Source organism: Eubalaena glacialis, chromosome 9 (assembly GCF_028564815.1).
Source record: "Eubalaena glacialis isolate mEubGla1 chromosome 9, mEubGla1.1.hap2.+ XY, whole genome shotgun sequence".
NCBI classification, from domain to species: domain Eukaryota; kingdom Metazoa; phylum Chordata; class Mammalia; order Artiodactyla; family Balaenidae; genus Eubalaena; species Eubalaena glacialis.
Window position 1 is genome coordinate 97,793,775 of NC_083724.1, and position 15,476 is coordinate 97,809,250.

Sequence of the window (15,476 nt, forward strand, 5' to 3'; positions counted from 1 at the left end):
AAAATCTCACTTTATTAAAATAGTAACACTATTGTAACTAACACAATAGTAACAATATTGACTTATGTAAAAGAAAATCCAAAGCAATTTAAATAAAAAAGGAGACTTATGAGAAGTTAAAAATAGCAAGATAGAAATTGCTAGTAATTTGTTTTCTGGTTTTAGTGTTGGAAGATTGGCAGGATGTGTTGAGTTGTCAGTTGCAAAGTTTTTTTAAAGTTGGTTTGATTTGTTTCTTGTTAGCTAATCTATTGAGGAACCATAAACAGTAAACAGTGCTACGATCATAGGTCTCTGTGTACCTAATTAGAATTGGAGAGGTGATAAAACCTCAGCCATGTTAATCCATTGTTACTCTATTGCTAGTTGTGTGACTCAGGCACTTATTTGGGACATGGTACTACAGAAAAAGGACTACGTTCATTCAGCAAATAATTGCTGAGTGTATAACAAAAGTTATAGGAGACCTTTTTTGGGTAATTGACAATCATTTCTAATTTTCTTAGGCAAGATAATGGCACTGTGGTTATGTAGGAGAAGAAAGACCTGTAGAAGATGGCAGGCTGAAGCCATTTAGGTCAGAGTGTCACAACTCTGAAAATTACTTAAGTGGTTCAAGGGGAAAAGATGACAGGCAAGCATTTGTGGGTATGTGTTCAATGTGTGAACCTCTTGGGGTAATTGGGTGTGGACAGGAAAAATTTTCCCTTCTTCCCTTTTAGGTTCTTTGGCCAGCATAATAATTAAATTGACGTAAGACAGATTAACAGGAGAAAAATTTAATTTCATATGTATGGGAGTCCCACAAAGATGTGAGATACTCAAGGGAAGTCAGGCAGTTGAGGCTTATATACCATCCTGAGCTAAGGAGAAAGAGGGTAGGGGTCTGGGGCTTCAAAGGGAAGGAAGACAATTCACAGGAAGATGAGGAGAGCAAATATCTGGTAAACAAATGTTTGCCATTCCATGCAGATAAGTCTGATATAAAAAGTTATCTTTACTATTTGCTCTCTTCCTGGCATAGGCCTCCTGTCTAAATTCTTTTAGGCTGTTAAGGGAAAGGTAAAAAGCTTTTCCTGAGTTTCCTGGGTCTTAATTGCCTTCAGCTAAAAACAATCCACATGCCAAAGTGGCACATTTTGGGGTGGCTTATTCTGCTCCCCTTCAGTGTGCATTGTGCTCTTCTGTCAACTTTCCTGTGTTTGAAATGTTTATAGTAAGAAGATGGAAGAAGAAAGATGATCTGGCTGGGTTGTTGAATGTTTGGAGGGGGATTGAATGCCGGAAACTCAGGTTACTTCTCTCCTGAGTCTTACTTTTTCTTTTAAATCCCACTTCCTGGAAGACAGTAAGTAGTCATTCAGTGTTGACTGAATGAATAATTGTATGGATCAATGATGGACATATAAGTCAGTTACTGCTGTTCCACAAAACACAACAGCAATTTTTACTTTGTTGACTTTAGACATCAGTAGTTTAAAAACTTCTCCTTCGACCCTACTTACCCTGTAGCTATTACTTGCTCTCTCCTTTCCTTCTTCCCTCCTCCCCTGAATGTTTCTCATGTCATGTCCTAAAACAGGGGCATCTCCAGAGTGCTGCGGAGGAGGACAGAGGGAGAAGCAGATAGGAGGCTTCAAAGAAGGCAGGGTGTTCAAGGTGGGCTCTCAGGGTCGGTCAGCAGATTTGAGGGGTGCCAGAAGCCTCATTTATCACACTTGTGCAGCTTTTCTCAACATCACAGAAAACACTCATTTCCCTCCAATTTCATTCGATTTTTGTTCCCTGCTTCCACCAGAAAAACCCCTCATGAAGCTGTTGTGCTAAGCAGTAGTACTTAAGGAAAGATTTCAGAGAGAGAGAGTTCTGGAACCAAAGTGATCATGACTTAGTTCCCCTGTCTCTAGCTCAGTTCTTCATCTGTAAAATGGCAGTTATAATAATGCCTGTTCACAGGTATGTTGAGAGAAGTTAGTGAGAGGAGCGCCCTACTGAAGTGTGCCCTCAACCAGCATGTAAGGCTTCCTGGACTTGGTCACAGGACTCAGGATTTGGTCAGTGGCTAACCTTTACATTTACCTTTACATGTCAGATGTTGAGATGACAAACCTGAAAAAATTAAAAGAAAAAAAGCTTGCAGGCCACCTTACATATATAGGAGTATTTATTGCCAATTAATTACAGGATTGTCAATCAAGTCTAGCTGAAATTCTAAGCAGCATTTTGAGGTCTGTTAAAGAATATATATGTATATCTTCCTTACTGAAACTCCTCCAGTAAACAAAGAAAAGTGGTAATTCTTTCAATGGCTGCAATAATGAACTTAAGTTAATGCTCATTGAGAGACTGTTGTGGTGAAGTCATCCTTTAGATTTATTCACCAGTGTCGTATTGAGTGTTAAATCAAAGAGGGATTTTAGGTAAATACACAAACTAAGCAAGTAGGCTGCTTTAAGTTTTAAGAAAGATGCAACGTTTTACACAGAATTTCATGGGGCCATAGATTCTCAGAAACTCATTCAACAAGTATTTATTGAGCACCAACTGTGGCAGAGTAATGTAACTAATCAAATAAAACAATTAGGAAACCACTGCTGCTCCCTGTTCCCTTCTGATATTTGAAATTTGGTGACTAACCTTTTTACTTTCATTTCCATATTGCACATGATTAAATTGGCTCCCAGAGTATTCATTATTAAATATTTTTATAACAGATTTTTTCCCACTAAATTCCTATTGTTTCTCACTATTACTACATGTATATAATAATTATGTTTTACTTTTTGCATACTTGAAGAAATTAAACTGATCTTTAAGTGTTATACCTGCTTCAGTGTACCACTAAGGGAATGGAGGGAGGAAGATTAGGGTATTATAGGTGGGCATTAGTAGACGGAGAGATGGGAGGAGGAAGTCCTGAGCACTGTAGGACCTAACCAAATTGGGCTGTGTTAGGAGGAGGGGGTAGGCCTGCCCCTCTGTGTCTGAGAACATTTGCCCTGTGGTACCATATAAGTCAAGTTATGAAGCTTTCGGGTCTTCTGATACATAGACTTGTAAATAATAATGCTCGTGTCTTCTTCGTGTTTTGCAAGACTTAAAGATTCTCATTAAGATTTCTGCCTTTGGTAGTTTCTCCATGGCAATGTACAAATGTTTGAATTATGGAAATACCAGAAAATAGAGCACTTCTCCCTTAGAGCAGTGTTGCAGGATACATCACATGGATGGGAAAGATGAATTTAAAAGTTTACCATGGTTTGGAGTGCATCATTTATTGATAATGAGCATTAATCTCATAATCAATCATTCTTTATCCCCCTTGTTTATATCTGAAGTAGTTACTGTATCCCCTTAAAATTTGTGGGGGAGCTTAGTAGAAGGCAGTCATTTTCTATTCAAAACTGATGTATCGTGTATTCTTACATATTAAATTATTGTTATATAGATAATAATTTAATTCCATTGTTCTTAATGACCAAATATTGAGTTATTGAACAATTTTTATCTTAGAAAATGTCCAATTGGCTAGAATAGAATTATGATAGTAGAATTAGAAATGTCTGACAAATAATGAAATAAATGATTGAGTGTTTTCTTCTGTATACTCCATGATCTTTAGATTCTTTACACTTGGAATGCTGTGGAATTATAGAAGCAGTTTTAGCTGAAATTTAGGTCTAAGTCTGACTGTGCATTTTAGTGAGAAAGATTAATTTGAGAAATTGGAAGATAGCTTCCAGTTCTTGCTCATCTGTGTAAACTTAAGACATATATTGTTTCTTTATTTGTACATTGAGTTGTAGAATATCTTCTCAATTTACATACAATAATTTGATAAGGATTAAGTAGTGGGAAACTGTTATGAATAAATGAATGAATGACCCATTTTGTGCAGGTATGATGTTGTTAGTATTAGCACCTGAGGACCCTGCAGCAGTGCTTCCGTAGCATGTGAGGATGCTGCAGCAGTGCTCCCATAGCTGTTTGCATGTCATTGCAATTTGTAATATAAAGTTACATGATTGCCTTGATCTTCTTAAATAAAATGAAAAAACCTGAAGGGCAGGAGCTCTGTCTTCTTATTTATCTGGCACATAGTAGATGCTCAATAAATATTGAACCAGGGAATTCCTGTTCCCCAAATTAGAATTCCCTATACCCCCTTTTTTTCCCCAGAAATTTTTTTACTTTTGGCTTTTATAATATTTTTAGTATAATACTAATTTCCAATACGTTGTATTTTCACGTTCAGTTGGGGGGTGATGGATGAAGAAAAAATGTTATTGGCTACCCAGGAGTCATAATTTCAATCATAGATAATGATTTCTGTAGTTTCTATTAAAATCCATTAGAAGTTTAAATAACCAACTTATTATAAATGTGCTTTTGACACTCAGTCTGGTTATAGTTTGGAGACTCCCCGTTTAAGCTTCTGAACATTCAGATTACATTTCAAAATAAAGGGAGCCTTCTACGTGCTTATACGAAAGCAGTGTGAAGAAGCTTCACATGGATTCAAGTTGCAAGGGTGATCAGTTGACTCAGTGGTCTCTGGTATTAGGTGGAGGTTGGGGGTGACAGCATGACAAAAGTCCCTAGCCTGGGGATTTCTCCATTTAAAAAGCTTTGACATCTCCATCAACAAATCTTTTTGGATTTTTTGTTGTTGTTATAGCTTTTTCTAAGATTACCAGAGATTTTTCCCCCTCTCAGTGCTAATGAAATGGTGAAACAGTACATGTTTTTGGAAGATGAAATCAAGCCTAGTCTCTGAATAATTTGTAGATTTTATCATCAACCCTGCAGAAATTTTTTTCATACCTTTCTCTCTACATCCCCATTCCCCAAATAAAGAAGATTTAAACATGTATATTTTATTTATGGGGGAGGTTTTACAATTTTTATTTCTAACAAATCATTATTTTGTATTCTTGTAGCTTTCTAGAATAACTCCAATTAGTTAATGGCTTGTGAACAAGTCCTTAAAACAAAATTACTTTCATTCTTTTTCATTCTTAAAAGTTGTGTGCAACACAATCCTTTTGTCTTTTTTAAGCCAGGGAAGGATGGCTTTAGGTATGTACCTGTGGGAACCTGGATGAGAACAGGAATATAGGTGTGCACCTGCAGCAGATGGGACCCTGGGTGAGAGTGTGCTTTTTCCATAGGTCTCAGCCACATTTGCAGCCAGTCTGGTCAGCAGCCCAGCCATTGGAGCATACCTGTCCGCCAGTTATGGAGACAGCCTTGTTGTGCTGGTGGCCACAGTGGTGGCTCTTCTGGACATCTGCTTCATCTTATTGGCTGTTCCAGAATCTTTGCCAGAGAAAATGAGACCTCTTTCCTGGGGAGCTCAGATTTCTTGGAAACAAGCAGACCCTTTTGCGGTAAATAAAAACATGAAAACATTTACTTTCCTAAATACCTTTCTAAGCCATGCAAATAAAAGAACATTCCTGCAGTCTCAAGCATCCTAGCAGTTGTTGATCTATTTTTTTTCTCCAGTAAAAATAGAAAAAATGTATTTGCAAGTAAGGGACTGAGGTAGACTGTACACCAAGGAATATATAGAATTGCTACTTCTTAAGTCAAGCATGTGGTTATCCTATGGGAAGAGACAAGAAATGTCCAGTTTATCCCTGATGAAGACTTGGGAAGGAAGGGTTTTTTCTTTTTGCATAGTTGTTTTCATCTTTCTTTTAACAAAATAAATGAAGGTGGACATTTGAAGTGGTTGTCTCGATTCACTTAAATTCAAAAAGGTTAAATGCATTTGGACCGACTAAAGTAGTTATTATCTAAGTTGTTAATATACACCCACGTTGAACTTGTCTTTTGCGGATTGAATGGAGTCTTTGTTTTCTCTTTTGTCATGGGGGAATCCCATTAACAACTAGAAAAAGTACTGAGAAGAAGAATCTTCTCTCCCCACCTTCTCTGGTTTGAAATTGTTCTTGAAGAAAATATGTATGGAAAAAAATAACCAGAGATTTGATATTTGCTTTTTTCCCTTAAGTTTACCTTTTAGGAAAAATATATATAAGAAAACTAACTCATGAGAAGTTCTTTTCTAAAAAGCTCCCTCATTGTATGACCTGGGGACCCTGCTCATTCTGTTTGTGCTGTAATGTCAGATATCAAGAAATAGGTGTGGAGAGAAGGAAACCAGGAGTGGAGCCAGTCAGACCTCCCACCTTGTCATGTACTGGTCAAGCTACACAGAGAAATTCCTCTATGAAGTGGAACTATTGTGGCTTACTTTTCAGGGCTGTTATGAGGATTGCAGTGAATGTATATAAATTAACCAGTCTAGTGTCTGGTATATAGCAAGGTCCCAGTAGACATTAGCTACTTTTGCTTTTAATTATATGAAGGTTACAGTTATAATGACCTAGAATGCACTGCAGAACTCTACACTCTGTAGACAACTTTTGGTGCACCTTTTGGTCTACTCAAACATCCTGTGTAGAGCGGAGTATAGGATTTTTGGACAAGGTTGTAACATTCAAAAAGTTGTTACTGGTCAGAGAATCTTGTCGTCACTGACCCCATGGCTGGAGCATATTTATTTGTCTACCAATTTTAAAGGCAAATTTAATACTAACATTTTAAAGAGTAGAGTAAATTTATGTGTAATGAAAACACTGTGCTGTTTATGGCTTTAAAGGAGTTGTATTATGAATGAAAGAGAGAAATGAGATTTTCTTAAAAGGTTCTGGAGCAATGTTTTTTCAGAGTCTGTTCATAGCATGTTCAGGGTCTGTTTCAGGATGTGAACCAGTATTGTTAACAAAGATGAGCAAATTTTTTTTTAAAAAAAAGAGAGAGAGAAAGCTGTAATATTTGAAACATACCTCTGAAATTAGGACTTCTACCCTCCTTTAAGAGATGGTGATAGATTTAATGTTAAGGCTCAATTCCTTTTATAATCCATTCATCTTTTGTTATCCACCTTAATAGATCAAAACAGTGCAGCCAATATCCCAGATTATCAGTGACATCAGTATCTGTTTGCTTTTTATGTTTCTGTTTCTGCTTATTCCTAGTCACTGAAGAAAGTTGGAAAAGATTCTACCGTCTTACTAATCTGCATCACCGTTTTTCTTTCATACCTTCCTGAGGCTGGACAGTATTCAAGTTTTTTCCTTTATCTCAGGCAGGTGAGTAGTGAGTGCCTAGTAGCTTTTGAACATGAGAAAAATCAGAGATTGGGATCTGGCTAGAGGTATTTTGTGGGAAAACACTGTAGAGAAAAAAAATGTGTTAACTTGCTTCTAGTTATAAATGTAGGTGCTGACATATAATTAGTAGTCAGGAGACCTTTAGTGCAATAATTTTTAAAATACAATAAAATGTTTACTGTGGAAAAAATTTCTTTGAGAGTTATACAGAAAGAGAATTAGTAGAAACAGAATTTATTAAATCTTTAATAATACCCATTAAATTTCACAGAGAGGTAAAGTTTATTTCAGAAGTGCCCTGACCCCCTGGGTCTGATCACAGCCGGCTTGCTTAGCCATCTATAGTAGGCCATAGCTCAACACCACTGTAGACTGACTTCAAGGTGGCTCACAAACAGTAACCAAAATAATCTTTTCTCCCTTCTGATTTTTCTCTTTAAAAATTTACACTTTACTTTGTCCTTCCCAAAAGGCAATTGACTTACGGCAATTTAAAAAAAAAGTTCCCTTTTCCAACTGTTGTTTTAGGTCTCTGGGATTGCTAAGACCTGAGTTGCCTTCCATTGCAATCCTGTCTTGGTCTTTTACTGATTTCACTGGAAGTCCTCCTCCTAAATTCCTCTATTTTTAGAGATATTTTAAAATAAAATTTGTTAAATTCTCCATTCTCATAGTTTTCCTGAGAGTATGAGACTATAATATTTTATATGGTGGCACGTTTAAGTAAAACTTTTTTTCAAGCAGTTTTATTTTTGTTTTGCTCATTATGGTGGGTGGATGCTGGAGATTTAGAGGGAAGAGTGGTGAGATAGTGTGGTTAATGTAGAAAATTATATATGCATACATTAAATTACATTAAATTTGCATTTAATGTAGAAAATAATGTAGGAAAAATGGGAACGTCCAAGGAAGAAAGTGAAAAAACATGTCTCCTTCTCAAAGTGTTCAACATAGAGTTCCCAGCAAATCTATTTCTAGGTATATAGCCAAGAGAATTGAAAACACATACCTATACAAAAACTCTTACACAAATTATTATTCATAGTAGCCAAAAAGTAGAAACTACCCATATGCCTATTAACTGATGAAATGGATCAACAAATGTGAAATATCTATACAATGGAATGTTACTATTTGGCAATAAAAAGCAATGAAGCACTGATACACGCTACAACATGGGTGAACTTTGAAAACATTATTATAAGTGAAAGAAGCCAGACCATATATAGTATGATTCCATTTGTATGAAATGCTCAGAATAAATAAATCCATAGAGATAGAAAGTAGATTATTGGCTGGGTGGTAGAGTAGGCTGGAGGAATGGGAATCCTAATGGGGTACCATGTTTCTTTGAGGAGTGATGAGAGCTTTTAAAATTGATCATGGTGATAATTTCCCAACTCTGTGAATATAAAACTAAAACCATTGAATTGTACACTTGTAATGGGTGAATTGTATGGTATTTTAATTCTGTCTCAATAAAGCTGTTTTAAAAAATATATTTACAAGGGGTGTGGGGAGGGGTGGACTGGGAGTTTGGGGTTAGTAGATGCAAACTATTACATATAGAATGGATGGACAACAGGGTCCTACTGTATAGCACAAGGAACTATATATTCAGTGTCCTGGGATAAACCGTAATGGAAAAGAATATAAAAGAGAATGTGTATTATGTATAACTGAGTCACTTTGCTGTACAGCAGAAACTGACACATTGTAAATCAACAATACTTCAATTAAAAATATATATATATATTTACAAATTAGACTGAGAAATAGATTCCAATTTTTAAAAATTGCATTTGATTAGAGAGTAATAGGATATTGTTAATGTCAGCAGCACTGGTTTGGGAACCAGAGGTTCTAGCTCTAACTCTTTTTATTAGCTAGTTGTGTAACTTGAAGCAAGACGGTCATTTATGAAATGTGAAGATTGTATACAATAACTTTTAAAGCTTTTTTCTGAATTTTATAAAGTTTCAATAGATAGGGCAAATAAAAACTTGATATTTAAAACTTAAAAGTTTTTGTAGGCATTTCAGAGCTGCTGTTAAGATTAAGAGGCTTAGAAATCATTACCAGCTAACTTTGGCTGCTCATTAGAATTAGAATCACCATGGAAGCTTTTTAAAACATACCTGTGTCTGGGCCCAGAGAGTCTGATTCAATTGGTCTCAAGTGGATTCCAGCATCTCATTTCTCCCCTCTCCCTTCTTCTCTTCTCCCCTTCTCGGTTGCCCACATGATTTTAATGTGCAGCCAAAGTTGAGAGCCACTGACTTTGCCAGTGAGCATACTCTGTGTTGGCAGCATCAAAAATCGAATCATTTTCTTCATGTTCTCTCCAACGCTTGATAATGTTATATTTGTCTCTTGGTGGGTTGCAGATGGGGATGGATATGAAAAACATAGGTAGGCCTACAATAGAAAATATTATCTTAACATTTAATATTTGTTAAATTAAGTTGTGCCGCTTATAATTATTTCTTATGACAGATTTAGATACAAATTATTGGTTAAATAGGTTCAACTTTGAGCACTGCCTAATTTGCCATTGTCAAGGTTTTATGAACTTTCCTCAACTATTTTATTCTATGGCTTTAATGGAACATAACATTCCTTATTTTTATAATATCTGTATTACAAAGTGTTTTCATTTCCACAGGTCATAGGTTTTGGATCTGTTAAAATTGCAGCATTCATAGCTATGGTAGGAATTCTGTCTATTGTGGCTCAGGTGAGTGTTATTTTACCCATCCCTTTTTTTTTTTTTTTAATGTTTTTAATCTGAAGTAACTGTAGATTCATAGGAAGCTGCAAATAAATATTCATGGAGATCTCCTGCACCGCTACCTCAGTTCCCCTCCTCCTCTGCCATGGTAACATCTTGTGCCCTATGGTACAATATCAAACCCAGTAAACTGACATGGATACAGACCATAGAGTTATTCCATTTTTAATAGAATCTTAAGGTTATGATTTAGGAGGAATTTAACACAACTTTTCAATACTTTGTAGAGTACATGTTGTTACCTCTAATGGATCAATTCAGCAAATAAAAATTTGCTTTTACAACCACCAACCACAATCTAACTCCAGTATTGCAAAATTAACCAGAAAAATGTTTCAGTATTATTTTAATATTGAAAAGTAATGAAGGTGAAAAGCAGAAATGAAATTTTGTAACTATTACAATCCTTAATCCTTGCTGTCCCCAGGACCGAAGAAATGTGGTAACTCAGTACATTAGGATATATGTAATGAGTAAAGAGTATTTATTAAATGTTTCCTCATCTATTATAGGACCACAAAAGGCAGGGCATATGTGCTTTTAAATTAATTCATTGATATGCTTAGATGCGTTCACTATATCATATGGGACTGTTACGAGGCTATTTCCCTGGAACAGCTATATGCTGCTTTAAAGCATGGTAGGCCAGGTGGAGCACTCTTCTGTGATAACTCTCTCAAAGAGAAATGAGAAGGCTGCAAAACTGCTTTGCCCAAATATTAGAATTGACAAGGCTCATAAGAATGCATCAAACCAAGGGCCTTTTATTTTTTTTTAACTGTATCAGCAAATGTAAATTATGTTAAACTTTCAAGTTGCTTATGATTTTGGCTTGTTTTTTATATTAACTCTGGTTAGTCGATTAGCCCAGATTCATCTTTTATCCTATGCCTTTTCAGGCTATCTCACCTAATTTTTTAGCAGAGTATATATTTGTTAAAATCACATTTGTATCAGTCCAACTTTGTGAAACTGTTAACCCCCACCAAAATCCCACATATTCTGTAAATGTTCATCAGGGGTTTGCTATTCACTGGTGGTTAAATTATTGGCATTTCTCCAAAGAGGCGGAGGCATTTTCTTCTCAATCACAGTAACTGTTGAACAGCTGTGATGACCTTTTGGGAAGTGATAAGCACCAGATAAACAGGTTTCTGGGGAGGAGGCCAAAGGCCCTGAGCCCAGGTTAGTCTGGGAAGGCCCCGAAGTTTCACCCCTTTAGAGCTACATCAGTACTGCACGGCCTCCAAAGTCTTAGGTCAGGTGGTCTGCCATTTTGAGATTCTTGGTCACCATTAATGGGCTTCCCCACAGAACTTGCATCAAATCTTGTGCTTGTGTTCATATGATTACTCAGGATTATCCCCTTTGCTTTGCAGACGGTCTTTCTTACCATCTTGATGAGATCATTAGGGAATAAGAACACCGTTCTCCTTGGTTTGGGTTTTCAGATGTTCCAGTTAGCCTGGTACGGTTTTGGATCTCAGGCATGGTAAGCCTCTCCCATGGATTCTCATGAACTAATAGACAGATGTATCTTTTAGAGGAGCTCAAATTAGTTGAGTGTGATGTGAAGGAAGCAGGAGTTATTTTACTGGCATAGTGTATTCAACATTTCAAAAACTGTTTAGACTTAATTTGGGGAAGGGTAGAGCTGGTAATTTAGGATTATTTGGATAGATTGCCTTCACCTCAGCAGGCTTTCAGTGAGTTGTTACTTCCTCCAACCCTCCGAAAAAAAGTTTTATGCCTAATTTTTAAACACATTTGTCAATTTTTGGAGACAACACAGTATAGGTAAAAACAAAACAAGAAGACAAGGAAAAATGACTGATTATGGTGGGATTTACTACTATCATTAGCTGCGTGACTTTGGACAGTGACATAACCTTTATAATATAAAGCATATGAGTTAGATGAACACTGAGATCTCCTCCAGAATCTTGTGTATCCTGATCAGTTATTACTCCTAGTGTATTAGACTCCCATTAAGAGGAAGGAAGGTCAAATTAAGCCCTGTGGAATAAGAAGAAATAAAAAGAATTTTGAGTGCTATTTTGTTGTGTGGCAAGTTTCCCTATGTGCCTGGCTACCAAATACTACAGTTCATATCTCCGTTTTAGATATTTGAGTTGGTCCCCATTTTGCAGTCATAAATGGATGACACAATTTAGAAGAACTCGAAATGCTTTAGGTGGTCAGTGGTTGATTCTTCTTGTTCTTGGAAATCTTAATTTCAGTTCCATGAACTTTGGTTCAGTAGCTGATTCAGTCAAACTCATGCTACCTTAGAAAGATTCTGTTGACCTAAAGGGTTTTTCCTTTTAAGTAAGGACGTGCATGTCGTCCTCAAGAGAGTCTGGCCAAGCAGGTTTTAAGCCCAGTTGGGGCCTCACTTTGCTCACACTCAGCGCCTAATACTGACACACGTGTAGGTCCCTTTCATTGAGAAAAAAACAAAGGTCTAAAGGAAGCACACTTGGAAGTCTGCAGGATGTCATCCTGAACTTCAGGTCTCTGAAGTGTTGTGTGCCACCAACTTTTTCTGTCAGTGGCACACAACACTTTATTGAGGGGTAGAAAACTGAGCAGCTCAAAGACAGTATGGAGGTGAGCCTTTGAGAAGTACAAAGAAAAAAGTGGAAAATTGGTAGGGAAAATGTGGTACTTATAGAAACAAGAAATCCTTTTGCATTTCATTGAGCTTGCATCTAAATATGGTAATAGGGAAACCAGGAAGAAGAACAGATTTGACAGAGGTAAAATAAAGAAATGAAACTTTCCCAGCCCGTGAAGTGATCAGTATTAACAGATGCATAACCTTCTAGGTTAAAAAAAAAAAAAAATCCATTTTTAAAGAGGAAAAAAATAAATGCAACTTAACACAAGAAAACAGAAAGCATTTTGTGCTTTTGCCATTGTTTGTACTCTGAACAGCAAGCTCGTTGGGGCTGGCCTGCTCCCTGACGGCAGCCTGTCCTGTCATTGCAGGATGATGTGGGCAGCAGGGACCGTGGCCGCCATGTCCAGCATCACATTTCCAGCAGTCAGTGCCCTCGTCTCTCGGAATGCAGAGTCAGATCAGCAAGGTGAGGTCACTGTTTTCCTCCTTCAACGGAGACGTACCTGCCATAAGCATGAGCAACTCTGAGCCTGTCTTCACATCAACAGAGCAAGAGGTTACAGCCATGTGGTCCCTGCTCAACAATCATACCTATTTACTTTGGCAAATAGGAAAATTCTGTTTTCCTTCCTACTTTGATCTTTGATCATATTTTTGAAATCTGGACTCAGCAGGTCAGAATACTAAGACAACTATCCATTTTCTCTTTTCAGTTTTGACTCCTCTTTTATTTGTCACCGTTAGAATTTAGAATTTACTAGACTTTAATCATATTTTAACAGACTAGGTAGTAAAACAATGAGTTCTTTATTTAATCACTGAAATTTCTTTAATTTGGAATCACTCAGAGTCTATTACTCAATTTAGGAAATGATTCTTTGAGTGGATAAAGAAAAATAAATCTGAGTAGTTCTTGATAATTGGATGCAGAGTGAGAGACAAAATTAAGATGACTGTGTAGAGTAGCACTCTGTCTAGACTCTTACTTCATCCTTCTGTGCCTCTGGCTTCCCTATCAAGCAGTTCCTACTGCCAAAATTAATCCTTTTCTTTCTCCATCACTTAATGACTTACCTGACTGTAGTCAGGAAGTAGTGAATTTTAGAAGAAAAAATTTTAATGCCTTAGAGATATTTTTAAAGTTTCAATAAAAAACTAGATTGGAAAAGATAGTTTATTCATTGCACCTATTTTTCCACATCAGAAATTAGCCATCTTATTCATATCTACTTTTATTTTTTTTTAATCTTTTTTTTTTTTTTTTTTTTACAGTAGGTCCTTGTTGGTTATCTATTTTAAATATAGCAGTATCATTTGAAGACCACAAATTCTGTGTGTTACCCTGGTTATGTTAACTTAACTGACTGCATCTTTAGGGAGGTGTTGTGCTTGAAGTAAAGGCGTGAGCTATCTGTGAAAGATGGGCATTGCCTTGGCATCTAAGAGACACTATCCTATCTCTCAGGGCATGGATTTTCTTTGGCTTTTTTTATGCTTACATGTATTAATACAGATGTTTCTAAATGTCAGCATATAAACTTATTAGAACACACTGTATTAGGTTGAATTATATTTGACCATTTTTGATTTACAGAAACATTCATCTCATGGTTCAAGCTAATTTTTTACCTGCCACATTAGATACCAGAGATATCTAGAAATTAGCACTTGTGGGATTTTTCAGTAGAGGTGTACAGGGAGATGGACCTCGAGTATGGAGGTCACTGTGAGGAACAGAATCTGTCTGAAGGTTCTGGGAGCACACAGCATCAGGACCTCTGGACTCACACATGGGCAGGGGGGATACAAGAGGCAAAGGGCAGATTTTTATTGTAAAAGCACCATTAAATGAGTAGAAAAGGAAAATCTCAATCCACAGAAAAGTGTAAATTGCCTATAAATGGAGAATATTAAAACTTTTTATTATTCCCTGATTATAGGAAGATCTGCTGTTAGGGAATTCAGCCTCAAAAGGATTTTAGAAACATCACTGTCATTTCATATCCTATAGATCTTAGGACAGGGAGTGAGGACAACATTAAAAGGACATAGAAAACCAAGGAAACATTTGTGCAATGAATGAAAATATGATGGGTAAAGTCCCTAAAATCTACTTTCCACAGCCCAGACTACTCAGTCCAGCAGAAGCAGTATTTCATATTAGTAAAAAAGTACTGTTAAGTCTCCAATCTTGAGATGCTTATCTGAGAATACTGGCTCCCTTCTATTTTTCTGATTTAGGAGTTGCCCAGGGTATCATAACTGGAATAAGAGGACTGTGTAATGGCCTGGGGCCAGCCCTGTATGGCTTCATATTCTACATGTTCCACGTGGAACTGACTGAGTTGGAACTGGAATTGAATTCTAACAATGCTGCCCTGCAGGTAATTTGGTAATAAGTCTAGGTTTACAATAGCAATTGTGTCTGATTATAGCAAAATCTTCTGACCTTAAATTTGGAAAGTGTTCTTATTTTTATAATACTATTGTATTTGACAGTAGTAAGTGCTATGTTCATTGCTTCCTGCGACTAGGGAGGGATCATTTCAGTGATTTAATATCTTATGTAAAAGATTTGCCTTAACTTTGTTCAGATTCTGTTTTCACCTATATAATTACTCTGATCAGAATGCTGTCCTCTGGTGAAGCTCAGGCCAAATAAAAGATGAAATGACCTAAAATTCCAGCTAGAATTTGAGCTAGAGTGCTTTTTCTACTATTTATTTGCTATTACTTCCCTCCTTCCAAGCTATATTTAATATAGATTTCTATACAAAATTGGAATTACTGTTCATGTACATAGTGCATAATCTCAGGTCACAGGGCAGGATTAGAGATAAACAACTGTTGTTTACATGTTTGGTTAAGCTGTTGGAAA

At 36.6% G+C, this 15,476-nt stretch overlaps 1 protein-coding gene across 1 annotated transcript in view; it reads left to right on the forward strand.

Moving 5' to 3' along the window:
- MFSD14B (major facilitator superfamily domain containing 14B) overlaps positions 1-15,476 on the forward strand; it is a 79,178-nt gene that overhangs the window by 61,761 nt on the left and 1,941 nt on the right. The window contains exons 6-11 of the mRNA XM_061199324.1: positions 5,172-5,390; positions 7,050-7,163; positions 9,850-9,921; positions 11,355-11,467; positions 12,967-13,064; positions 14,840-14,982. Of these exons, the coding sequence (XP_061055307.1) occupies positions 5,172-5,390; positions 7,050-7,163; positions 9,850-9,921; positions 11,355-11,467; positions 12,967-13,064; positions 14,840-14,982 (759 nt within the window). The remainder of the gene's footprint in view (positions 1-5,171; positions 5,391-7,049; positions 7,164-9,849; positions 9,922-11,354; positions 11,468-12,966; positions 13,065-14,839; positions 14,983-15,476) is intronic.